This window comes from Typopeltis vanoorti, chromosome 6 (genome assembly GCF_054136105.1).
Source record: "Typopeltis vanoorti isolate ZY-2024b chromosome 6, IOZ_Tvanoo_1.0, whole genome shotgun sequence".
NCBI lineage: Eukaryota > Metazoa > Arthropoda > Arachnida > Uropygi > Thelyphonidae > Typopeltis > Typopeltis vanoorti.
In genome coordinates, this window is record NC_143554.1 from 23,443,717 (window position 1) to 23,471,370 (window position 27,654).

General features: G+C 35.1%; 1 protein-coding gene across 2 annotated transcripts in view; it reads left to right on the top strand.

Moving 5' to 3' along the window:
- LOC150105338 (ATP-dependent translocase ABCB1-like) overlaps nt 1-27,654 on the top strand; it is a 417,983-nt gene that overhangs the window by 101,393 nt on the left and 288,936 nt on the right. For both annotated transcript variants that reach the window (XM_090394721.1, XM_090394720.1), the window contains exons 8-9: nt 3,153-3,269; nt 16,224-16,278. In XM_090394721.1, the coding sequence (XP_090250847.1) occupies nt 3,153-3,269; nt 16,224-16,278 (172 nt within the window). The remainder of the gene's footprint in view (nt 1-3,152; nt 3,270-16,223; nt 16,279-27,654) is intronic.

The following is a 27,654-nucleotide window of genomic DNA, read 5'->3' on the forward strand; positions in this document are numbered from 1 at the left end:
ATATTAAGGGAACGTATAAAGAGTTGGTAATGCCCTTAACTTGGTTGTTCCATAAGCATCTCACAAGGAACATTCCCAGAAGTGTAGAAAGAAGGAAAAATAATGCTACTGCACAAGAGACAATTCAAATCGGTGATGTCCAGCTATAGGCTAGTGTGGTATATCAGGTGTAGTGAAGCTTTTTAGAGACAGAAATACAAACCTTAATTGATAAGAATGAAAATCTTTCGAGAGAGCACATGAGTTTGTTAAGGGGAAATTTTGCTTAGTAATTTGGTTACATTTTAGTGTGACTAGTGTATTGAGACAGAGGAGATTCTTCTACATTCTCATTTATCTGGATTTTTGTAAAACATTTGATAGAGCACCACTCTTGAAATTGAGAGAGAGAGAGAGAGAGAGATTAATAGTCAGTTGGATAGCTTGATTACAGAGGGGGTGGACTGATGGAAGCCAGAAAGTTATGTGTGTGTGGAGAGTGCAGTTTCCCAAAAAAGGAAGAGGGTGAGTGGAGTACCACCGAGTTCTCTTCTTGTTCCACTCTAGTTTATATATATCAATAATATAGTTCAAGGTTTGAGAGGAGATATTGAGTTGTTTGTTGATGATGCTAAATTAGGAAGAGCAATGTCAGGAGTTATGATGTGATGTTGTTGCAAGAGGATTTGAATAGGTGGGTGCCTTGTACTGAAGAATGTAGATGTCACTTCACTGTTGCTAAGTGTAAAGGCCCTTTGACCAGAAAGTGGGAATGTGGTTTAATATTTATTATTATTTATTATTATTACGTAACACCTCCAGGGAATCCAAAGACTCGTCGAGGAAGAGCACCTACTCTACAACTCTCTATCTCTACCAACTGCAACTACCATCATCATCTACACCAATGCCATCTACCACCCACCCACTATCACAGACAATCACAAACATCCATGCTCACAGTGGGATTCAAACCCACAGCCTTATGCCTGGAGAGTGGATATGCTAACCACTCGGCCAACCAGGCAGGCAGGATATTAAGGAACTTTATTTCAGGAGATGGGGGAGGTAGAGAATCTGGGGATCTTAGTGGATAGGGGAACTGAGCTTCTGTGCTTGTCTGCTGAATTTCAGCAGACAAGCACAGAAGTTGTAAGTTACCAAGAAAATTGCTGCCATAATGTGAAGAATTCTCACAAATAGGAAGGAAGTGAGAATCTGGTGAAAATAAGTTACTAATTAGGCCACATTTGGATTTCTGTGAACATATCTAGTCACCTGATTATATTGGCAATAACAAAACATTGGAGACAGTGTCAAGGCAAATAACTAAAACTGTCTTCTCAGGACTCTGGCATGTTGAGTATGAGGACAGATTACAGGAAGATTGCAGTTTACTAAGCTTGGGAGATAGGAAGAGAGGTGATATGACTGAGATATATGAGTCAGTGAGAGGAGCCCATCATATAAATACAGAGGAATTATTGCTTAGGGGTGATGGAAGAATGAAAAGGTATGTGAGTAAGGAAATGAAAAGGAGAGTTAGAACTCATTCACTGACAAAGAACCCATTCACCACTGCCCAAGCAAAATGTGCAGTCCTTGCACCCTTACACTTTTACACAATTTCCAGGATGACCTTTATTCTCTTCTTCCCATGTATTGAGAAAAGTCTTCTGTGTCAATCTTGTAAAACCCTTTATTATATGTTTCTATTATTTATCCTCTTCTCTATCAGTTAACCATTATCTGCACTGAAAGAGGGTATAACAATACCCTCTTTCAGTGCAGATAATGGTGTGACACTGCATTCATGTAATGATGTCATGTCATATCAGTATTCTGAACTTTCATTTTAATAACTGAATATCTAATGTTTGGTCTCATAGGGTCTGGCTGGCCATCTGGTTAGCCAAATGGATAGTGTGTGCACTCATGAAGTAAATAGACTGTAGATTCAAATCCCACTATAGGCATGGATGTTTGTGCAAGTCCTCTGGTGAGGATTTTCATTACACAATGTCAAACTACTGCCCATGTTACTTGAAGTAGTTAAAAAAAGTACCATGTTTGGTCTCTGGAGCAGTGCTTTTAGATCATTTAACTGGTTCACCATGATATTAATACCAGATTCACCTATATGTTTCTTTCAGAAACATATAGGTGAATCTGGTTTAAGACAGAGACTAAGATAATTAATTGCATGTTGATACTATATACTTTATACTGACTTTTGGAAGACTGAAAACACTGTTCATCCTTTTAAATGATGTAAACAGCAAGCTACTTATTTTCATAAGAGACATAAAAAATGCTCTGTTTATTAGTATCTTCCTATTTAATTTAAAAGGGTGTCAGACCACAAGATCCATTACATAACTTATTGCAAATGGATCAAACCATCTGTGAAACTATATTATTCATTGATCAATAAACTTTAACTTATTTTATAATATGTGGTGTTGTTTAAAATAGCAATAAACAAATGAATCTAGCATTACCTGTATATATGTTATTTCATATGGCTGTAAGCCATTAAGCATAACAGTTATCAAAATAGGATAGAAGAATATACAATACTAACATGATATCATTGGTATCCAGTTTTGCATGTAAGCTTTTAGAAACTTGTAGTAACTTGATGAACACTAGCCAATAGTTATTAATAATTATTATTTATATTATTTCCAGGACTGTGTTGGAGGCACAAGACCCATTACAGGATGCTAAACTTTGCATAATTTGTATCATACATTTCATCATACAAATTGTACAAAGTGGAATGCAACAATACTTTGTATTCTACTTAATTACCAGTCTACATGCTTTAAAAAAAATCTACTTCACAGTTTCTTACTCACTTAATACTTAGCTAGTTTATGAAGACTTTCTTATATCACTAACTTATATCACCCATATCACTTATAACTCAGTCATATCACCCCTGTCAGCCACACCCACAGAGCAGATTGTCTTAACATTTCAGAGCCCCCACAACAGTCTCTCTTTTATCTGATTTTTCTAATGTTTCTCTGTCATCAAAGTAAGTAAATGAACAGACGTGACTTCATGAATGCTGTATTTGTCATTATATTTATTTATATAATAAAGTGTTTATGTATTTTTTATCGAAAATAATAATAAGAATGAAGTTTTTTTGTTTTGTTTTTCAGATATACTGAAGCACTGACCCATGGAAAAAATATTGCCATCCGGAAATATGTATTCATGGGAATTGGCCTTGGTTTTACTTTCTTAGTCCTATATGGAACATATTCATTAGCATTTTGGTATGCACCTTATTGTTTGTTATTGATGGATTAATATAATGAATTAATATAACTTATAGAAAAATTAACATATATATATATATATGCGAATTCATTTTTACTCGGTTGGAATATTATGAAAAAGTTTTAATGACTGTTACCGAGAGATAAAAATATGACAAATATATTTAAAAAGATACTACTAGTTTACTAGTTTCGTTGAATAGATCAACATCCTCAGGTATCACAATCAAAGAAATATATAAAAAAATTACAGAGACTTAAAATTGTAATAACAGAACAAGTATAAAAAGACAGTAGTGTGTTTGAAAAACAAATGCGAGTATGAGTTCCAAACAAACGTATACTACGCACTATTGTGAGTGCGCCAGTACTGAACAGAAGCAACGTGTGCATCAGAGAGATTGTAACTCAAGCTGTTGTTTATATGAGTTAAGCAATTTGTTTTTCATATTTAAAATAATATTAAGTTAATTTATTGTTTTTTATGAGTGTGTGATAGATTGAGTTGCTTATATTTAAGAAAACATTTGTATCCGAGTAGATATTGTATAACACATAATATTATATGTTATACAATATTTCATATAACAGTTAATCCCCATGGGATTAGGTGTTATATGAGCTTGGGTATTATTAGAATATGCAGATGAATTGATATTGCCTGTGACTAGGCTGTTACTTAAGTCTCAGCTCTGGTCAAATTCCAAGGGTGTGGAAGGAGAGCAAAATAGTTCCTCTGCATAAAGGGCTCCAAGCCTGCAATAGTAAATTATAGACCGATTAGTATCTCGAGAGTGGTAGTAGTGGTATTGGAAAAATTTGTGAAAGACCGAAATTCAAGAATGGATAGATAAGAATATCCTACTCCATGAGGGGAGGGGTCAGCATGGCTTTGTGGATGGTCTCTCTCTTACTTTAATAATCTACTAACTTTTTATAATAGACACCTAAGTTGGATAAAGGGAATGGCTAGACAGTGATACTTCTGGATTTTGAGAGTATACCACATGGAACTCTGTTACAAAAACTGAACAAATGGGGATGTATATATGAAACTAGTGATATGATTGAGGGTTGTGGATCGAGAGATACCAAAATGCAGCATATGGAGGAGCAGAATCCAGGAGAAAGCAAGTGACTAGTAGTGTGCAGAAGGGATCTGTGCTTGGACCAATAATGTTTAATTTGTACATAAATGAAATAGGAAATAACCACGTGGATGGGGCTGTATACACCAGGAAATTGATGAAGATATAGAATTAGAGTAGAGGAAGAAGGCATATTGCTAATGTGGTCAATATTATTCTCCCAAGCCAGAGCAAGTGTTGTTGTTGTGTGAGATTCCCCCAATTTTCCTCATCCAGCCCGTAGAACCACTGAGCCCTCCCAATGAGGGATTTTAAGTATGTATTTTTGACTAGATCCATATGTGTGTGTGTGTGTGTTTACAGAAATATTGCTTTCCTTCCAAGGGCCAGTTTTCCTGTTCTGAGGGACAAAAAACCCGTGTTTCTGGGTGGAAAAAATCCTCTACCTCCATACGAGACCAACTAACTCACCTTTAGTTGAAAGAGACCAGATAAAGGTTCCTTAGGTTACGGACAGCAATCGAACCCAGATCTTTTTGACCAAAAGGGCTTCATCTATACTGAATGAGCTACGGAGACTCCAGTGCAAGTGTGTAGATGGTGAAATGACTGCGAGAAGGGAACTCACACAGTTTGAAAGATGCATTGTGATAGGGTGCCATGTTGCAGGTCTATCTGGTCAGCAAATTATTGAAGAATTGAGCCATCTCAGGTGAACAATCAGTGATACCATACTGAAATGGAAGCGTGTCCTGACAGTTCATTGTGAAGACTATTCATTACAGAGACATTTCATTCGCGGGAAATTTAATTGTGAGGAAAATTCATCACTGATATATGTGAAAAAATATATATTTTTAAAAAATTTACGTATAAAGTTATTCATATTCTTTCTTACTACAGGCTCTGTAGATGGAATATTAATTGTTACAGAACTGGGATAGGATGGTGAGGGAGAAAGAGCACAATATTTAAGAATATTTAGGGAGAATAGTATATCCAACTAACTGCTGATTGTTGTCAGATTTCTGACAACAATCAGCTATTGATATAATCGAGACTTATTACATATTATCCTCCCAAGGGGAGAATAATATGTAATAAGATAATAATTCTTTTAGGGGTTAAAAGAACACTGTAAATGATTTTATACATGAAAAGATAACATGAAATCTATTAGTGAAAATTAAAATTATTTGAGCTGTTTGTTATCTGCTAAAACACGCTAATACAAATGTTGTGCACTTAGAAGGCATGAATGTCGTGATGTTCTGTTTTTATTTTATTCCTTCAAAATTGTACTATTAGCCACTTCGGAGGAGCAATTATTATTCTGTTGTTATTAAAACAACTTAAAAATTTATCTTCAAGAGGAACTGGAATTACAATCAGGTGTCTCTCTATCAATATTTGTAGTCCTGAAAAGGACTGTTTTCATGATCACGAAAAGGAACACTTTTTATTTCATACTATTCAAAATTGAGCAGTATGGAAAAAAAAAAAACATGAAACAAAAAAGGTGAATGCACAGCCACAAAGTTTTCAAAATAAAAAATTATGGGCAACTACTCTTAAGTAATCAAGATTTTCACGATTTTCATAATCATTAACGATGAGCTGAAGTCTTTTTGCAGTATCTCGATAGCGTTTCTTACCAGGAGGAGGTTGGGTGCCAGCTATTTATTGCTCTATTTATTGCCCTCATTGAAATGTTGCTCATCCTTCAAAGTTTTTAGAAACTTCCATATTGTCAGATGAGAAGCACTAATTAGTTCACTTAATGCACGATGCCAACCTTCGCATGAGTTGTTTGTCTTGGCAACCCTTCCAGAGCAGCATAGTAACAATTCCATAAGGCATGGGGAAAGCAAGGTGGATGACGAAGTGATCGACGATCAGGTTTGCCAATCCAGGTGTCTTCTACGTAGCGCAGAACAGACTGAGCTTCAGCAGGATAGTTATTATTTTCACATAACACTTCAAAAGCACCTACGACATTTGTAGATGGCACAAAAGCAATTGCCGATATCATGCACATTTTTATTGCAAATTCGGAATCAGTTTCGTATTTGCTTGAATGTTGCGAAATATACATTGGGAAAAGTGAAAAAGCAACCTTTTTGCTGACTATTTGGAAATGCTTCATGGAACGCATTTATTGAAGCCACTTCAAAATCTGTCATGATTAAATTTGGCAACAAATTTGGTTCCAAATTTTTTAATGTGTTTATAACTCTATGGTATGTATCTTCATTTCTTCCAGGCATCAATGCATAAACAGCAGGAATCACATTATCGTTTATAATGCCATGAATTGTGTGCAGCTGCTCAAAAAGAGGTGGAGTAGTTTCAAAAGTGCCATCTGCATACCATATTGTCGATTGAGACAATAACTGTAGATTTTGTTTAGTAAAAATAATCAGCAATCTGTTGCAGCCATCGTTGCTGTCATGCAAAAGGAACTGTTCATTTTCATAGGTGATTTTATATATAGGCAGAATAATGAAATTACTTAACGAATTTGGATTTGATGGTACCTGTCCTGCTTGATTTCGGGTTATTCAAATAGACTTCTTTACAGAGCCATTGCTTGGCATTTGGCCAATGATGGTAGGAGATATTTTTGTGTATGCTTCCATGATAATTCAATGAGTTCCATCGCTAGTTGTATGGGCTTGATCTTTAATCTCATTAAGTAGCTTCGCTGCTTCAACCCATACCATGTTACCAGCTGTATGAATACTCGCATGGCAATGCATTTTTTTGAAACTGATCACATTTCCAAAAAACATTTTCTTCATTTTCTTTGTCTTTTATAAATATATGAGCATTATTACTCAATTTATGCTTCATCTTCGCGCTTAAAATAAATTCCAGAGGCACGTGCAATAATTATAATTAATTTATAAATTGGTTCTTAAACTTCAAACTTTTAAACACTTACCAAAAGTAAAAAATGTCAGGGATCGAACTTCTCAGAACACTTGGCGTAAGACTGTTTCATTTGAAATTTCCAGTGCAGAACTTCACTTTCAAATATCTAAGCAGGAATATATTCACAGTAGCAGCTCCAACATAGTAGTGAAACAGCAGCTTTTATACTCTGGGAACCAGTGGTTAAATTCAGCTGGGGCTCTCCGGGTCCTGGCCCTGGAACTTTTTTATGCACTGGACCCAGAACATTTTTCTGTTTTGTGACTTTTCTCCGTTTAGAGTAATTAAGCCTAACGTGAAACAGCAATGACAGGTTATTAACAAAAGATCGCTAGATCGAAGCATAAAAGCAAGCCGCCAGTTGAGTTGAAATGCTAACTCTCTTCAACCGAATTCCATATGTGAAATTGCCATAACAACATTCACAATATATATATTTCTTAGTTTTAACACATTTATGAATTTTAGCATGTTTGGTTGCATTTCATTACTGCTTTAAGATTTCATACACATCTAATTAATAACAATAGTTTTTAGTTAGATACTGTGTTTGCCATATTTTGTTTGAGTCTATACAGAATAGTTTCTATATGAGGGGGACATGTGATTCATTCATTAGTGTTGTTTTTATCCAGGTTGTCTCTAATTACACTATTTTTTGAGAAATATATTACATAGACTGCTTATACCTTATTCACTGACAAAATAAAAGTAATTATTTTTCTTGCCTCTGCAATATAGTGGCTTTTCGGGAGGGCATGTTGATTACCATGGGAGCAGTTACCATCGCCCCAGTGTGCATTTGTTTAAGCTTTTTTTCATGTGTGAGGTATATACAAAATGAATATAACTCACGAGGGCGAGTTATATTCGAGTAAGTATGGTATTTCAACTATGGATAAGTACATTGGTAAATTCTTTAACCTGCGGAAGTTGCGATCAAAAAAATTGCAGCTTAGGTCGCATGTATCCGACAGATACATTCATTACTAGTATGTGCTGAAATGTGATAAAACTTAAAAAATAAACACTACAAATATAATACGTGATGGTTTATTTATTTTCAGATACAATCTAGAAATTATTGAAAAAAAAAAAAAAGAAACAAATAAAAAAATACTAAACCAATATTATACTGACATCAGAGTTCACGGTATCTCTCAGATACAATTTATTATCAAATATCACACACCTTTTACATAACACATGTTAAACCAAACTGACTTCAATTTTCTAGCGAATAACGCTTTCAGTGAAATTTTTCTGCGATGATTTTTCCTGCAATGAATTTTCCCTGTGATAAATTTTCCTCTTGATGAATTTTCACCTGTGATGAATTTTCCCCCTCGATGATTTTTCCTTTTGAGGAATTTCCCTGTGATGACTTTTTCCCTCGATCAATTTTCGCGCGATGAATTATCCATGAATCGAATGGAAGTGCAGGGAATCAACTGCAAGTTCTACCTGCAGTATACAACCCACTACACTCACCGAACATGACTGTAGGGTTGTATACTGCAAGTAGAACTTGAGTTAATTCACTGCACTTCCATTTCAGTATAAAATCTGCACAAAAAACATTCAGAACCAAGGCTCACAACATGGGTTTCCATGGCAGGACCACAATATACAAACCCACATTACCTGAACCAACATACACAATCATCTTCATTGGTGCAAACAGCATATTCAGTGGAATGTGGAAGCTTGGAAAGCTGTATTATGGAGCGATGAATCACTACGCCCTCAACTGGGCAGATGGATGGTGTGGGTGTGGCAGATGACCGGTGAATGTGTCTTACCAGAATGTAACCCCAACCCCAACTATGAAATTCAGAGGTGGTGGTGTGGTTCTGCTTTTTTTGATTTGGCCTTGGACTTTTGTTTGTGAGCTCTGAGTAGTATCTGAGTATTCTGGACAATGCAGTGTTCCTACTTTGTGACATTTCTATGGAACTGACTATTGTCTCTTTCAACAAGACAATGCCTGGCCTCCACAGTGTCCTGATCTTAACCCTATTGAACATCTGTGAGATGAACTGGAGCATTGGGTGATGTCACAGCTAATTATCTCTGATGTTATCAAGAGCAACTCATTGTGTTCCTTGTCTAGTCTTTCGACAATGAAATTATAAGAATCTTGAATTAATTATGCTTGACATGAAATTCTAGTCTTGTTTAAATCCTTTAACTAAATATAATACTTTGAAATACTTTGGACACATTGTGAAAAGATGGAATGAATACTTCTTAAAACAGTTATAGAATAAAAGGTGTCCTGGAAAAAGAGGAAGAGGTACACCATGAACGAGATGGATGGACGGTGTGTCTAGAGTGACTGATTTTCAGAGAGTTGAACCCTCCAGAAAAGCATAGAGCAGCACCACCACATGGTGAGGACTAGTGTGGCACATCATCAAGCATCTGAGTAACCATACAGTATCTGTTGATGTCCAGTGAAGAGATGGATGGAACTAAATGTAAGAAAATGTAGTATCTTCATGTCTTGACTACTGGTATGTAGAGGCTGTTGACATCCCATCAAATTTCCTCAGTATTTCATGATGGACAGTACTCCCCCCCCTCCCCCTTTGTTTTGGATTTGTATATTGCCATGCATATGGGAAGGCTTGCTACCTGGATTAGTTTCAGTTTATATTGATGTTTCACCAGCAGGAGCCTAGTCATGAAGATACTTCATGTGCAAACTTTCATTTGCTCGAATATAATTTACTTTCTAACCATGTGAAAAGCTTGCTATATTCCTTGAAGAACTTGGGCACCAAGTTTTTCAAGAAATATAGCATTACTTCCTGAATGTCCATCCTATTGCACCAAAAACTTCTGTTCCAGAATTAACACCTATCTTAGACGTTTTATAGGAACACATTGCAGACATAACAATACTTTGAAAAAATAGTTTGACCCATGTAAAGGAAATAATTTATTAAAAACTTCTATATATTTCACTTATAATAATTAAGGAGAGAGCAAAAGAATTGGTTATAATATTCAACATTCAAAATATGAACGTGAGTCATAAAGCAAGAGTATATTTCCACATGTCACAGCTGAGCAAAATGGAGAAAACTATTGAATTTCCAGGGAACCAGATATAGTTCTGAATTCAAAATTAATTTTAAAAAATGAAATTCTAGAAATACAAATAAAAAAATAAGAAACTATTAACAATTTATAGTAATTACTTTCATAAACTTGGAGATGGGCACACAGTCTCTTCGATTACAATTAGGACAATGACATAGGGTTTCACACATTTCAAGGAATAGATGTTTAAATTATGTATTGTAGTGCACTACAGTAGATTTAAATTCTGATTCCATTGAACTCTTATAGTGTCAATGGCATGAGAAGCAAGCGCCTGAACCTTCTGATTCTAGAAATCTTATATAATCTTCATGTTCTTGGATTCTGATCTTAGCAGAATGACAAGTCTGTCCAGTATAACAAAGTTGATAGGAACAAGATAGGTGATAAACACCAGGTAAGAATAGTGGAGGCATATCCTTAGCAGATTGTAGGAATGAAGATAACTTTCATGCTGGTTAGAAGGTAGTGTACAGATTGTATTTCAAGAGAATCCTTGCTATTTTTTTTAGAAACCCCCTGTAAGATAGGGTATGGAAATCCTCTTGACATCAGATTGTAGCCTGCTGAAGGATGATAATTATTGATTATATTCTACATGATAGTTTTTTCTTTATATCCATTAGATGACCACATGATTCTTATTTTATTCTTCTAATGGAAGGAAGCCTTGACGAACAAATTGTGCCCACCCTGTGTTCCAAGACTTTTGATAATATCTGTCTTTTGTGAAGGATGGTGATGTGAAGCTGGGTGTATATACTTGCCAGTGAATGTAGGCTTCCTGTAAATGGAAAATTCTCAGCATTGCCTACAGAGCTATGGATTATTAAGGCATCCAGAAAGGGAAGACTGTTGTTAGATTCATGTTCAATAGTGAACTTGATGCCAGTTTATAAGAAGTTTATTTCCAAAAATCGAAGTAAGTCTGTTTTTTTGAGGTGGGTGGGGGGAAGGACTAGACTACAAAGATATCAACAAGAAAATGTAGCCAGATATGAGGTTGAAGAAAAATGATATGTTAAAATGTTGGACAATGTTATTATCATCATTGCTCCAATCTTAATTGAACAGACTGCATATCTTTGGCATTTTAAGGCAATTCCCTCCCCAAGCTTTGGGAGGGAATTGCCTTAAATTGCTCATTATTTATTTTTATTTTATGTTCTTTTTTTTTTTTATTAAATTTGAATTACATAACTATACCTGGTTCCCTGGAACTTTATAACACTGTTTTCTCCTGTTCACTCAGCTGCAACTGAGACACATGGAAGTATATTCCTTCTCTATGACTCATTCTTGTGTTCATATTTTGAATATTATAACCAATTCTTTTGCTCTTTCCCTGAATGATGCTCATGTTAGTGAGTGAAATATATAGGAGTTTTTAATAAATTCTAATTTCCTTTACTTGTGTTAAACTGTTTTTTAAAGTATTATTAACACTTATTCACCTTTTCACTCTTTCCTACTTGACTGCCACCTTTCATACAGCATGGAAACAAACTGTTAATTCCATTCTAGAAAAGATAATAGCTTACCGAATGATTTTTATTATCTAATTGCTCCTCTCACATAGTTCTTTATTATGAGAAGGTTATGAAGAGCCAACTTGTTCACTACCTGGAGGCCAACCACCTAAGTAGCAATCTCCAATATGGATTCTACAACTCTTAGTCCATTACCAATGATCTTTATATACAAACAGTGAAATGTTTGAAGAAACTCAAATGGTCATTTGATTTGATTTGGCACAGAATCAAATTGAAAATGGCAAATGGAAGTTTTCTATCTTCTACTCTTTGAATTTGGGTCACCAGCTTCTCTTCTCATCACTCACTCTGTCATGGTAGATGACCTCCTCAGATTTCCTCACCAATCCTAGAATATCTTGGGGTCTCTTTACTTTCACTGATTCCCTTCCTCTTCTATGTAAATAGCCTTCTCATTGACTTCAGATCCTATCATCAGCAGAACACGCATATAAACCATGTAATGCACAATCATTCAGCATTTCAAAATACTCCACCACCACCAGTACCTTAAACTTTGACCACCTTGCTATTTGCATTGAGGCAAGGATGTTCTTGCGAACTTCATTGTTTCAAGGATAGGCCAGTTGTATTCTCACAAGAAAGATCTCTTACCACTTTTCCTTACTTTTGATAATACCCAAATCTCTAAACATATCCGATTTCTTTTCTTGGGCTAACTTTCACCTCTAGCCCTTCCTAGCACCAACAAATCTTGGTCCTCACTTCTTCATCCTCCAAAAAATTAGGTGTATTCTTCTACCCTAGACATCACTTTTCACCTGCCCCAGTGCTGATATTGTACAAATCCTAAATCTGTATATCTTGGAAATACTGCTCACACATTTAGGATAGTGCAGCAAAAAACAAAGTATTTGATTATGTTCAATAGAAGCAATTTAGTTAATTGGTTAACTGATGTTATTTCTCTCCAGTTAATTCTCTCATAGATTTTCTGCCTTATGTAACTTCTTTAGGTATTTTCCTGGAAACTGTCCTGCTGAACTGACCACCATCATTACTTCACTTTCTTCCAAGACTGTAGCATGATCAGCATCATTTACTGTCCATATTAAAACCTGTAGAACCAGCTTCCTTTATCCTTTGCAATGGCCTCCTCATTCTGTCTTCTCCAAACACTAAATCTTCAGCAGTTCAAGAAACACATCAATAGATTTCTTCTTTTTCCTTAATCCCTTGCCCACAAAGGCAATAATGAGCTTTAGGTTTTGCAACATCTTCTGTTGTTTTTCTTCTGACTAAGAATTGTAGATTACCAAAGAGCTTACAAAGAATTTATCCATAAAGGCTGTATGGTTGTGTTCTTCTTTTTTCTAAAGTGAACTCTATTCTGGATATTTTACTTTTCAAAACGAATTGAAGGTACAGCAATAGGAAGTCTTCTTTTTCCACACTTGCTAACTATTTTATGGAACACTTCGAATGACATCTCCTCAATGATATTTCTTCCAACCCCACATTTTGGTATTGGTTTGTTGAAAATTGTTTTTGCAGTTTGGAATGGTACGTTTCCTGATTTAGAAAATTATGGGAAAAGAATCCCATGTCACTCCTACAAATCTGATGATGTCATCAATTAACCATGATTTAGGTCGTTGTCATGGTATTTTTCCTCTTGCGGAATCCAATCCAGTACTTATTTTGTCCATCACTGATCTTTTCTTCAAGCAATATTCCCAGCCTATTGCAACTTCAGATTTTTCACTCTTCCTATGATGTCATTGACTTTGATTTGATTTCTTATCTACATGTTCCTTTAGTGGTCCAGTCTTGTGATACCTAGCATATTTCATTCCATGCTAAATTGTGTTGTTCTTAATTTTTGAATTTCCTTTGCATGTTTCACAGCCACCTGACAATATAGAAAGAATACATTGTTTGAAAACTTTTCTCTTAAGGCATAATGGTAGTTCGCTTTTGAATATTGACTGTAGTTTTCCAAATGCTTTCCACCCAAGCATCGTGCGTCTTTTAATCTTGTACATAATATTTTGTTCCATTGATATCCTGTTGTCCTAAGTATATGTGATGATCTACTTGTTTAATTTCATCATTATTGATTTTTATTATTTTTATTTATTATGAATTACAGACTCATGGATATGAGTCTGTAATTCATACACAGTTGAAGTAAAGATAATTATGTCATCTGCAAAGCCATTTATGCTTTGCAGATTTTTTAAAAAAGAATATTTTTTTTTAATGGTAAGGGTAGCAAAAGTGAGGTATGAACAGCAGTTAGCTAATGAAGTCAAAAAGAATTGTAAGGAGTTCTTTTGATATGTAGTTAGCAAAACAAAGAATGATTATGGAAGTATGACATTGATTGAAGAAAATGGTATAAAGACAGCTGTTGTGACTTAATGAGCAGTTCATAAAGGTCTTTCAATCTTGCAAATGTGACTTCATGAAGAGATCGAGAGCAGTTGTCGATGATGGGGAGGAGAGACTAACTGTAAGTGAGCAAGAGGTGTATGGGGTTTGCTTAACATCAAGTTGAGCATACTTGATGTTAATAATGCTGTGCGACTTGATAACATATCACCATGTATTCTGAAGGAATGTGCAGGGAGTCGACCCCTGCCTTGACATATTTTTTTAATACGAGTCTTGCACTGGGTCAAGTTCCTAAGGAGTGGAAGGAGGGCAAGATTGTGCCGCTTCATAAGGGAGGTGATAGAACTCAAGCATCAGACTATAGACCTATCTGTGTGTCAGGTGTTGTGGTTAAGTTATTGGAGAAGCTTGTGAGAACTAGGATCCAGAATTGGGTTGACAACAATGGTATTATCTTTGATGGACAGCATGGATTTGCTAAAGGGAGGTCATGTTTTAGTAATCTACTTACTTATTACAATAAGGTGACTGCTTCCTTGGACAGAGGAGAAGGATACACAATAATATACTTAGATTTTGCAAAGGCTTTTGATAGATTACGCATGATAAGTTGATAGTCAAACTAGAGCGGATGGGGTTGCATGTTAGATTAGTGCATTGAATTGGAGACTGGCTATCTGATAGGTATCAACAAGTTGTGTATGGGGGAGCGATATCCAGGAAAAGGAAAGTCACTAGTGGAGTGCCTCAGGGGTCTGTTTTAGGCCCATTACTGTTTAACTTATATATTAATGATATTGGCAAAGAATTGGATGGAGATATTCAGTTGTTTGCCGATGATGCAAAGTTGGGATGAACCATGAAGAGCAGAGAAGATGTTGTGGCCTTACAAGAAAACTTGAATAAATTGAGTGATTGGGAATGGGGATGTGAGTTCAATGTTGCAAAATGTAAGATTTTAAAATTTGGGAAAAAAAGATGGAATACAGAATTTATGCTGGGTGAGGATATATTGTTGGAGGTGGAGGAAATAATAATATATCTTGGAGAAATAATAATATTTCTCTGTACCCTGACTCTCCTTCCACCATTTCCATGTTTGTCTTGCACTTCTGTTCTCTGATTATCCTCACTCATGCTACTCACTTACCCATTCAGATTCTCAGATCTCTTTTTTTTTTTTTTGCAGTCATTACACTCCTTTTCAGCAACAGCTTCACCAAGATGACTCACATCAGAATCATTTAAATGCAGTCCATCACTTCTCTTATACACTTCCATTTATCCCTCAGATTCATCCCAAGTTTGAAGATATGCATATGCATATCTTAAAAATATCAAATCTTGCATATAGAGAATTTTTTATGTCATCTTTGGCAAAATTACTATGCATGTCCTTATAATATCATAATCATGATATTGTAATATCATTATAATAATTCAGAAGATATTTTTGAGAACAGGGCTAGTTGTGGGAGGACTAGGGGACATCCATGGAAACCGGGCAAAAGTGTGGTTAGTAAAGGTGTTAGAGCAGGGTTCTTTACTTTTAGAGTGGTGAATGAGTGGAATGCGCTCCCAAAGTCTGTGGTGGATGCTGTTGACAGTGAATGAGTTTAAGTCGAGGTATGATAGATACTGTATGAATGTCGAATAGTTGTGATGAATATGATTTGGGGCCTCCCTCGATGAGTCTAATGACTCCCTAGAGTTGCCCGTAATAATAATGATAATAATATAATCATAATATGCATAATTTCAATGAGATTGAATCATCAGAATGAATTGAAAATAAGCGTAATGAATATGAAGAAATTGTTTTTTATTATACATTTTTTGATATTATATGCATATTCCTTTTTATTGTTTTTGTAAATTTTTAATAAAGTTATAATTTTTACAAATTTTTTGAGGCAATTCTTTTTTTGCAGGTATGGTTCAGAACTTATCATAGATAAAAAGATGGATCCTGGATCAGTATTCACTGTAATTATTTCTTTCTGTAGTTACATATTCATATTAATATATATTACATGATTTTTAATGAATTTGAGAAACAGAAATTTCCTGGAGATACCTCTTTATGAAGTATATGCCTACAGAGAAATACAGTTATTAATGTATGATAGGAATTCAGGTTACATAATTATTTGTTAAAGCTGGATTTAAATTCCTGTCCTATCCTGTCAGGTGTCTTCTCCCTCCAGGAGATTGACTGCCACGTGTCTCCACCATGTCCTATTCTGTGCTTCTCTGCTGCATTCCTCATATGAGAGATAGGTCCAGTCTTCTATATTTTTCATCTGCTACAGTCTTTGTCTTCCTCTCTTTCCTGCAATCATTCCTTCCTCTCTTTCCCTCAATCATGTCCTTTGTAGGCAGTTATGTCTCAGAATATGTTCAAAATATCTGACTTTTCTCTTTTTAATTTCTTTCATCAGGCTCCTGTTTACGCCTGCCATCTCTAGTACCTCTTCATTTGTCTTTTTGTCTTTCCATGATATTCTCATAATTCTTCACAGCATCCACATTTCAAAGGCCTCCAGTTTTTTCACACTCATATGTAGCATTTGGAGATTCTTAGTCTTGTTTTCAGATTTAATTCTCTAGATGTTAGTAGATTTTTCATACTGTTGAAAGTTGACTTTGCAATTTCAATCCTTTTTCTAATTTCATCTTCTGTCCTGCCATTCTTTGTGATCAAGTGTCCTCGGTATACGTATTTTTTCACCTGTTCTAATTTATTTCCTTTTATATTGATGCATATTTTTGGTATTTTCTTTTCTCTTGAAATTATCATGATTTTTGTCTTTTTAAAGTTGAAACTGAGGCCATACTGTTCACTATACTTGAGGGTTTCATTTATAAGAGTTTTGAGGTCATATTTGTTTTCAGCTAGAAGAATCGTGACATCTGCATATCTTAGGTTATTAATATTTCTGCCCCCTACAGTGATTCCTTTGAGGTTACTAATTTTATTAAATATTTCTTCTGTGTATAGGTTAAAGGAAAATTGGAGAAAAGACACAGCCACGTCTCACACCTTTCTGAACTGGGAATTCTTCTGAGGTCTCTCTGTTTATTCTCAAAGATGCAGTCTGTTCCCAGTAAAGATTAGTTAATAGCCTAATGTCTTTTCCACCCATGTCTATTTTTGAAAGGATTTCAATTAATTTTTCATGTTGGACATGGTTGAATGCCTTTTTGGTAATCTATGAAGCAGAGGTACACATCTTTTTTATTTTTCTAGATATCTTTCTATGATGGTTCTGATGTTGAAAATACCTTCTCTTGTACCTACATTTTCCTTGAAGCCACTTTGTGTATCATTTATTTCTTTTATTTTTCTTTTATTTCTTTCAAGAATAATGTATACGAGGACTTTTGATACTTGACTGATGAGGCTGATTGTCCTGAACTCTTCACATCTTGTAGCTTTTGTTTTTTTAGGAATTGGAAATTGAAAATTGAGTGATTAATATCTTTGGGTAGAAATCCAGTCTCGTATATTTTATTGGAATTAGAGCGATTTAAATTACATCTTACTGAATATGGCAATAAGTGTTTGGAGGCAGTATTGGAGCAGTATAACCCAAGAGAAATAAATATGTGAGACAGGAGATTTGAGAGAGAGGTGAGGAAGATGTATTTACAGAAGCAGAAAATATTGAATTAGGCTTAGATGATTCTATGATAAGAGGCCAGACTTCATACTTGTTAGCCCTGGAATTTTCTGTAGAAATACAAGTGTGGAATTGTTAGTCCCTGAAAACAGAGGAAAGCTAAATGTTATATGTATAACCTTAAGTGTTAAGTTTGGTATCATGCTAACCAAGAATTTGAAGTCAAAAACAATATATATGCACAAATTGGAAAAGACCATCTAGATGTCGAGTGCATGGCTTATCCTCAGAGGCTGTAATAAGATGGTTAAAAAAACTGGTTATCAAAGATCTAGCTTCACTAAAATCTATAATGGTCAGTATCACCACATTAAACATTACAGGGTTCAGGTCAGACTTAAAGCAGTATTTAACATTTTGGAAGCTAATGATACTCCACAACATTAACATTAACTTCCTTTTTTATTGAAGAAACGCATTTCTGCTATCATCAGGATGTTAGTGTTTTTTTCCAAGAAATTCTCAACTTCATACTGGTCCTTTGGTCATAACAGAACATGAGGTGTTGTCTTACTAATTCATTCACCTATTCTGGGCATTTTTTAATAATTTTCAATGTGATACAGAAGGCTGCATTATTGCCATCTACTGGAGATTTGCCAAAAAATCCCAGAGAAGGAATAACCATCCCCTCAGCCTTGAAGCCATACATGGTACATCCAGTATCATTATGTTAGGGGGATTGGAGCATAGAATCTAAGAATGATAAGATCAGAGGAGGCTCTCAGATAAGCAATGTTGGAATTAGAGAGGCTAAAGATCTCCTGCCAAAAAATGAACCTCGTGGATATATGGAAGAAGAAAATCCCAAAAACACGTGTTATTTGACTTGGTCCAACAGCCCAAACTCTCCTAACAGGATTTACTTATCCACAGATTTGCAGAATAAATCAAATATATAACACATCAATTTAGCACAAAGTACTAACATAACAGATCACAAACTTATCCTCGTCAACCAAGACATTCAAGAAAAGGTGACAACTGATTCAGTTGTCACCTTTTCTTGGAGGATGCCAGGTAAATTCTCAGAGAACTTTATTCACTAACTAGATAACATATGCACCAAATGGAACTCTAATACCTGGAATTGAGAAAAATGTCCTCCTTTAAAACCACCATTAAGCATTTCATCTGGTGCAGGCAAGAAAGGGCTTTCAGACAAAGGCAGCACTTCTGTATAGTTCATGGAATTAGTTTCACTAACTTCAGTTCATAAATGTTCAAAGATATGGAAGTAACTGTGAGGCCAGTATAAGAGAAATCAATACACAAAGAGAATTAGAAAATATAAAGAAAGAAGAATTTGACTTTAAAGTTAGATTATGTCCAAGAGCTGCATACACCTCTCCACTGCTTTCTATACCATATAAATTACCAAAACCAAAGAAGAAAAGATAATCAGGAAAATCGTTTTCAGTCATCAGGATCCTACAAGTACCGAGGACATTTCAAAGGCTTTCTACGCTCTCTATAAGAAGTTTTTTCAAATTCTTCAAAAACATGTTCTTCTTAACTGGCTTATTAAAACTCTCGCCAATCATCATTCAGGTTTAATAAACAGACTAATAAATCAGAGGAAATAACATCCGCCTTCAAAAGTTCCAAAAAATTGAAAGCTCTGAGACTTGATGGATTGGTAGTGGAAATATACCATAGCATCTGGAAATGCATATTTCCCATCATCCTAACTGCTATCGTTAACAACTTTATAACACATGGAGATATACTGGAAAAGTTGATGGAGCTCTGCATGGTTCTCATCCCCCCCCCCCCAAAAAAAAGGAAGGAATCCATCACAGATCATTAGCTGGATGCCCATAGCACTAATGAACATTGATAATAAAATCTTCTGAAAAGTTTAAACAACAGAATTAAGCATTTAAAATAATTGGTTCAAAGCAGACAAATTTATGGATTTCTCAGAAGAACAATTGAATTTAATTTATTTCTAATCAGGGATATTATCTATTTAGTTAATTAACCAGAGAAAACAGCCCTGTGCACTATTATCAGTGGATCTCAATAAAGTTTTTGACGGCATGTAGCGTGAATACTTACATCATATTTTAAAATCCTACAATTTAGATTCTCTGCTTATCTGGGTCAGAATGGACACGTAGAAAAAGGCTACAACAAAAATGTTGGTTAATAGCTTCCTGTTTGATGCTATTCCAGTGTGCAGAGGGGGTCAGGGTGGGATGTCCTCTAAGTCCCTTACTCTTTACTCTGACTGTAGAACCATTAATGCAAAAAAGTGCTCTGCTATTAGAGGATTAACTATCGCACTAGTGCCACATCCAATTGAGTCAATTTTGTATGCAGATGATATAGTACAAACTCTGAGAGATGCTGACTCTGTTTATTGCTTTTTCAGATTAGCAGAAGAATTCAGTAACAATAGTGGAATGTGTGTAAATCTTGAAAAAAACAAAACTTCAAACCTTCAGGACATTTGATACAACTAACCTACTACATGCTTACTCCAGAAGAAGGTCCAATAGATATATTAGGATTACTCATAAAGGAAAATGTAATCCTTCAAGATCATCAGAAGGAATTGAGAATCCCTCATACTGTGGAGAGTGGGACCTACTTCCTTTACTAGCAGAGCCACTGTATTAAAAAAATGTAATTTTTCCTGCTCTTCAGTATATTGTAAATACCATGGACATAAATGAAGAACAGAAAGCAATAACCTATAAAATATTCTTAAGTTACTTCTGGAATTTCCAATGACAAGAAATAGATAAGGATTTGTTACTCTTACCTATAGCTCTGGGTGGCTATACCTTGCTCATTTTCAAAATCAAATATCTAGTAAATAATTTACAGATTATTCACAAAGCACTGGCATTCACACACATTTTTGGTCCATTAATAAAATATTTCTCAGTGTTCTCTTTACCAATGTTCCGGGGCACTTGTCATAAGGATCTAAGATCAGATGTCATACTATCCCTCTATAATGCTTTCTGCAACACTGTCAAGCAACTTCAAAATTCTGGTATGTCTACCACCCAAACCCATAAACTTCAGAAGATTTACTGGTATTTAATAATTAACATAAAACGGATTTACCCTATGTATATATTTTTATTAGTATAAAATTTTTGCCCCATTATCAAGGGCATCTTCAGTGTGACCTTCAAACTAAAAAACAAGAACAAAAACTGGTATATTCAACAATGACTACACAGTTCAACACAATTTTTGCTGACTTTTATATGAGACTTGTTTTTTACTAATTTGGGTGTGCTGATTTCAAATATCAAACCCATTTTTCTCTATCACATCAGGTTTTTCCTCTATGGCATTTTCTTTTTGCTAATTTGTAAGTTTTTGATAGTTTTAAGGAGGCAGTACTATTTAGAGGATCAAAAAAATCGATTTTTTTAATATTATTTTCTGAAGGTATCTTTTAAAAATCTGTTCCTGACTTTTTATCAAGAAATTCGAAAAATTCCCGAAGATATAATCTATTATTTAAAGCGGTGCGCAGATCAGATTCGGAGCCCATACCGCTCTCACTTATTAGTAAATCAATAAATGCGTAAGAACCTGCAACGACACGTACTGGCGCTTTGAATGTGAGAGAGGCCGATAATTAGATACATAATTACTTAACAATATTCATCAAAAATTACAAGAATATTTATAAAAAAATAACAATTTTACTTACACATGAGTTTCAGGGAATAAATTTTTGTTTGTAGCAATTTCTGCTGTGTGTTCTGTTTTGGCAATCCCTTTGAATACTCCAACAGTAGTCAGCCATCATGTGAGAATCCCATCTTCCTTGGTACCGATCTTCCATAGTTTTTAAGTCTTGATGAAATTTTTCGCCTTGTTCATCGCTTACAGCACCTAAATTCTCGGGAAATCTATCAAGATGACTGTATAGGAAATGAAGTTTTATGCTTATGTTGCAACCTAGGTGCTGGAAATTTTCAAGCATTGTTTCCACTAGATCTTTGTAATTGCACGCTTTTTTGTTTCCAAGAAAATTATTCGCAACCATCATAAACGAAGTCCAGTCCTCTTTCTCAATTTCGTTCATAGAATTGATGAAATTTGGGTCTCTCATTAAAGTTCTAATTTGCTGTCCATCAAATACACCGGCTTTAATTTTTTCATAATTAAGTTGTGGAAATTTTTCACATATGTATTGGAAACAGTCACCTTGTAAATCTAAAGCTTTAACATACTGCTTCATAAGACCTAGTTTGATGTGTAGAGGTGGAAAAATGATTTTTTCTCTGTTGATTAAAAGTTGATTTATAACATTCTGTTCTCCAACATTTAAGGATATTCTAAGAGGCCAGTGTTTCAGACTCCAGTGTTGGTTTCTAGCTCGACTATCCCAGAAACATAGAAAACACGGAAACTTTGTTTATCCTCTTTGAAAGCCAAGTAAAAAGTTCACCATTTTAAGATCAACACAGATGATCCAGTTATGGTCTGTATATTTTAATAACTTCAGAACCTTTTTAATGTCCTCATATGTTTCCTTTAAGTGGACTGAATAGCCAATAGGAATTGAGCCATATACATTCCCATTGTGTAGTAAGACACACTTGAGACTTCTGCTTGAACTGTCGATAAATAAATGCCACTCATTTGGATGATATTGTACAACACTCATTTCAGTTAGTAAACCTGATGCATTGTTACAGTAAACAAACCCACACTCGTGTTTAAAATATTGTACAAGATTACTTTCCCTGCTACGATAAAAAGTTATCTGTGTATCTTGATCCAGTAAGTTTTTTTCATTTAATCTTGAAGCTAACAATTCCGATGATTCCTTTGATAGGCCCAAATCTCTTACTAAGTCATTCAATTCTGCTTGACTAAAACGTTACGGTCCAGGACTAGAAATTAAATTTTCATTGTCTAAATCAACATCCGGGTCTTGCTCCTCAAGAACATCTGGCATATCCCGATCATGCTCATTCTCAAGTAAAGGAAGTCCTTTATAAATTGGCACGGCTATTTCATTGGAATGAGCAACTGGCCGAATTGCTGAGTTGAGATTTGGATACACAATTTTTTTCTTATTCTTCTTATTATAACCAGAAGTTTGAACTAAACAAAAATAGCAATCATCTACGTGATTTTTCAGTTCACGCCAAATCATTGGAATGCCAAAAGCTAATTTTTACATTTTCCCTTGCTCCACTGTCGTAAATTTTCTACGCATGACTTACGCACTTTATTTGGAGCCCATGATATTTGTCCTGAGCTGCAGTTTTTACGTCAAAGTATGCAAAGTACACTTTCTTAACGAAATCAGTGATATTTGTCCTTTGACTGGGAACAGTAAAGCTGCCACAAATGTAGCAGAAGGAATCTACACCACTATTGACACAATTTCGAGTAGTAGACATAATGTATTTTCTTCACTGCCGACTAATATGCAATTAACAAGACAAAAAAAAAAAACCAGAGACTTTATTGAAACGTTATAAGCGCTCATCATACTTTTACGATCGATTAACGATTGACTGATTTCATTCTTTGTCCGCTATGACGCATATAGCATTCATTTGTTTTAGGCAGTTGTCATCATCTAAATGTATTAGGTCGGATATCAACCTCTCTCCCATTCAAAGCGCCAGTATGTGCCGTTGCAGGTTCTCACGCATTTATTCGTTTACTAACAAGCGAGAGTGGTGAGCGCTCCGATTCTGATCTGCACACCGCTTTGAATAATAGGTTATATCTTTGGAAATTTTTTGAATTTCTTGATAAAAAGTTAGGAACAGATTTTTAAAAGTACATACTTTCAGAAAATAATATTAGAAAATCGATTTTTTTGATCCTCTAAATAGTACTGCCTTCTTAAAACTATCAAAAACTTACAAATTAGCAAAAAGAAAATGCCATAGAGGAAAAACCTGACGTGATAGAGAAAAATGGGTTTGATATTTGAAATCAGCGCACCCAGATTATTAAAAAACAAATGTCAGATCATAATCAGCAGGGAAAAAATTTTTTTTTGTTGGCCAGTGCTATCCACAAACTGCACGTACAGGAAGTAAAGAATCATGGTCTAATTATATTAAGGTTCTACTAAAAACAACTTGAACAAGATTATTATATTATTATGAGAGACCTCCAGGAAGTCAGGGACTTATCGAGGGAGGCCACATACTACACGCACCAGCTATCATACTTATTCCTGAATTCATTCACGCTGCTTGCACATACCACATCTAATGGCAATCCATTCCAATCATGCACCACCATATGAGAGAAAAATCTAGCCCTCATTTCCTTATTAGCAGTATTCATTCTCAACTTCCAAAGATGCCCTCTTGTACTTTCCCCCTCCTCCATGAAATGAAAAATTCCATCAACTGAAATCCTGTATGACCTTTCAGAAGTTTCCATCTCTCAGTTATGTCACCCTTCTTTCTCCTGTTTTCTAGTGTCTGCAGTCTACAAATTCTCAATCTGTTTTCATAATCAGTATTCCACAATCCTATCCATAATTTAAATGGATCATTCCATAATCTATTTTAACACTGTCCTTTGCTCTCTCTCCACTGTATCAAATCGCAACAGAAACCAGGAGACCAGACTTGCACGCCATAGTCCAAGTGAGGTCTTATCAAGGCCTTGTGAGGCAAAATGATATCCTTATGTTATATGTTAAAGTTCGTTTCAACATTGTAATTATCTTTTGAGTTGTATTTGAAACTTTGTTACATGACCTCTGAACTTCAGCTAGTTTCTTCTAGCATAATCCCACCAACATTTACTGACATTGAACTGACATTCATTTTCCCATTCCCACAATTCCAGCCTATTCAAATCATTTTGCAAGTACTGCATATCAGCAGCATTCCTGATTACCCTACCTATCTTTACATCATCAGCAAATAGCTGTAATTTGCCTGTCGAATCCTTCTTAATATCATTAATGTACAGATTGATATGGTAAGTAGTGGTATACCACTAATTATCATAAATCTTGCAACTCACATCCCCTGTATACCACTTTTTGATATGTCAGTCAGCCGTCCTCTTAGCCATGCTAATATTTTATAATCCAAACCCATATTCTTCAATTTATACAATAGTCTTCCATTCTGTATTCTGTCAAAAGCCTTACAAAATACAAAAGTATCAGTGTATCCATTCCCCTTGTCTAGTTCAAAGGTAACATTATTATAGAATGTGAGCAAATTTTTTCCAAAATCTTCACCACCACTCCTGAGATACTGATTGGTTGATAGTTGTATACATCAGTCTTTTCACCATCTTTGTACAATGGGATTACCATATATTCTTTCTACTCCTGCAGAATCTTCCATGTTCTGAGACTCAAATTGTATAGCCTGGTCAAATGAATAGCCAGTTCAACTGAACACTCTTTTAGCACTTGTGTTGATATTCCATCAGTCCTTATTGCTGAATTCTTATTCAGTTTATGCAACAGCTCTAATATCACCTCTTCATACAACTGAGTTTCTTCAGAAGAGGTAGCAGTGAACTCAATGTTGCATACACCATCTTTTAGCAAAATGGGCACTCATTTGTTGAACAACTTCTTCTGCATCTGTCACCCTCACACCATATGCATTCAGAAGAGTTATTCTTTCATATTCATTATTTCATATTTCTTTTACTTGCAACATATCGATAGAATTCTTGTGGGTTGCCTTTTGCTTGCAGAGCCAGTTTCTTTTCCTACTCAGATTTAGCTTTCCATACAGCAGTTGTGACTCTTCTAGCATGCTACTTATAATTTTCATAATGGACATCATCCTTATACAGGTATTCCTTCCACATCATCCTTTTCTTATAAATCTCTTACTTATTAGATTGCACATCCATTTGACTCCTACCCTATTTATTCTTCAAGCTCTCAGGACACATTCTGATAGTCCACCATTTAAGTATTTTTTAAATGCTTCCCATGCACTTTTGATATTCTTCTCATCCAGCAACTGATACCATAATGCTGATCTCAGTGTTTGGTCATAATTATGACCACCTTGTTTGGTCATAATTTCCTGCTTTGTAGTTCAGCATGTAACCTTTTCTGAATGGAATATTCATAAACTTATTCACTTCTCAAGTGAATACTACATGATCACTGTAATCAACCAGAGGCAGAGTAGTTACATCTCTAACTGAAACACCTTCTAAAATTATAATCAAATCTAACAGTTTTTGACTTCGAGTTTCTTCTGTCATGTGCTGCTCAAGGAAGTTGCCTTGCATCAGCTCAATAAATTCAGTTTCATTCTTCTCATGAGATTTTACTGCTATCCAATCAATATTTGGATAATTAACATTAGCAACCAATCCACATGGTCTGTAACAACACCCAACTATATAATTGATTTTGTTAGATTCCATCTCACACTAGAATGCTTTATATTCACAGCCACATGAAATACTGTTACTAGTACTACAATCAGAGTTCTCAACACTAATTGGATTCAAATCATCCAATATCATTAGCAGCCTGCACCTTGTAAATCTTGCAGTGAAGAATATTGTACAACAATTCCTTATATGCCGATTTTACTAGGAAACGAAAATCCATACAAAATACTTGTGGTTAATTAGCAATTTTTTTATGTTTATGTAGTATGGAAATAAGTTAGAGTAAACTGTCAAATATTGTGACCACCAAATTTCTGTAAAGAACAAAGGAAAGTTCCAGACAAAGAAATATTCCAGATGGATTAACTTATCACCTAAGGCAATCACTATCGCGAAGGTCAAGTATGTAAGGGGTTTCCTGCCTTAACACAATGGCTAAAAAAGGTGGTGGATGCAGATCCATGAAACACCCAAGGGAAAAATCATAGCAGGAAGGTCGATGGAGAGATATAAAAGGGGAAGGATCAATAGATCAAAAGACTTCCTTTCCCGCAGGTAGTTGAGAAGGCTCTTTCTAGTTGGTGGCTTGTGGCTCTTAGTCAGGCACGTTTTGGTTTTTGTCATGATCTGTACCCAGACGCTGTTCCAGCTCTCAGTTCCAGTATTAGATGCAAGGAATTCCAGCGTGTCTTGCCGATTCAAAGTCACAGTTCCCCGTCCTGCCAACAGACATCCGGAAGTAATAGAAGGCTCGATTATGCAGAAACGATGGTCAGTTCCGGAATTCCAGCCAAGTTTCCTAAAGGTCTCCGTTGATGAAATGCCTTCGATATCGTAAAAGGCACCTGGTAGTGAGCTATATCAGAAAGTAAAAGATGAAGATAACACTCTAAAGGATCTACTATTGCGGACTAGATGACTAAAAAGTAAGGCCTTGTATAGGAATCTTCTAGAAATGAAATTTGTGGCAGAAATGACTATTGTATTGAAATTTTGTTAGAGTTAAGAACAATAATAATGACTTTAGATCGTGGGTTAAATTTTTTGTGAAATATCCTACTGAGTTTATGTGTGTTAAGATAGAGTTGATATATTTGACGGTTTAGAGTGCAAGATATAATTTAATGTCTGAGTTAAAATATGATGTAGTATGCACAAGCCTGTTTTAGTGTATTAATAATTTGTAGGAATAATTAGTGCATTAGACCAATTGTTAAAAGGAAAATTGTAAAGCTAGGTTGATTAAATTGAATCCAAACGAATATTGCTGAAAGGTATAGAGCCTGAGAAGTTTTGAAAGTTTTGTGTTAACTTTTAATGTACATTCAATTAGCAT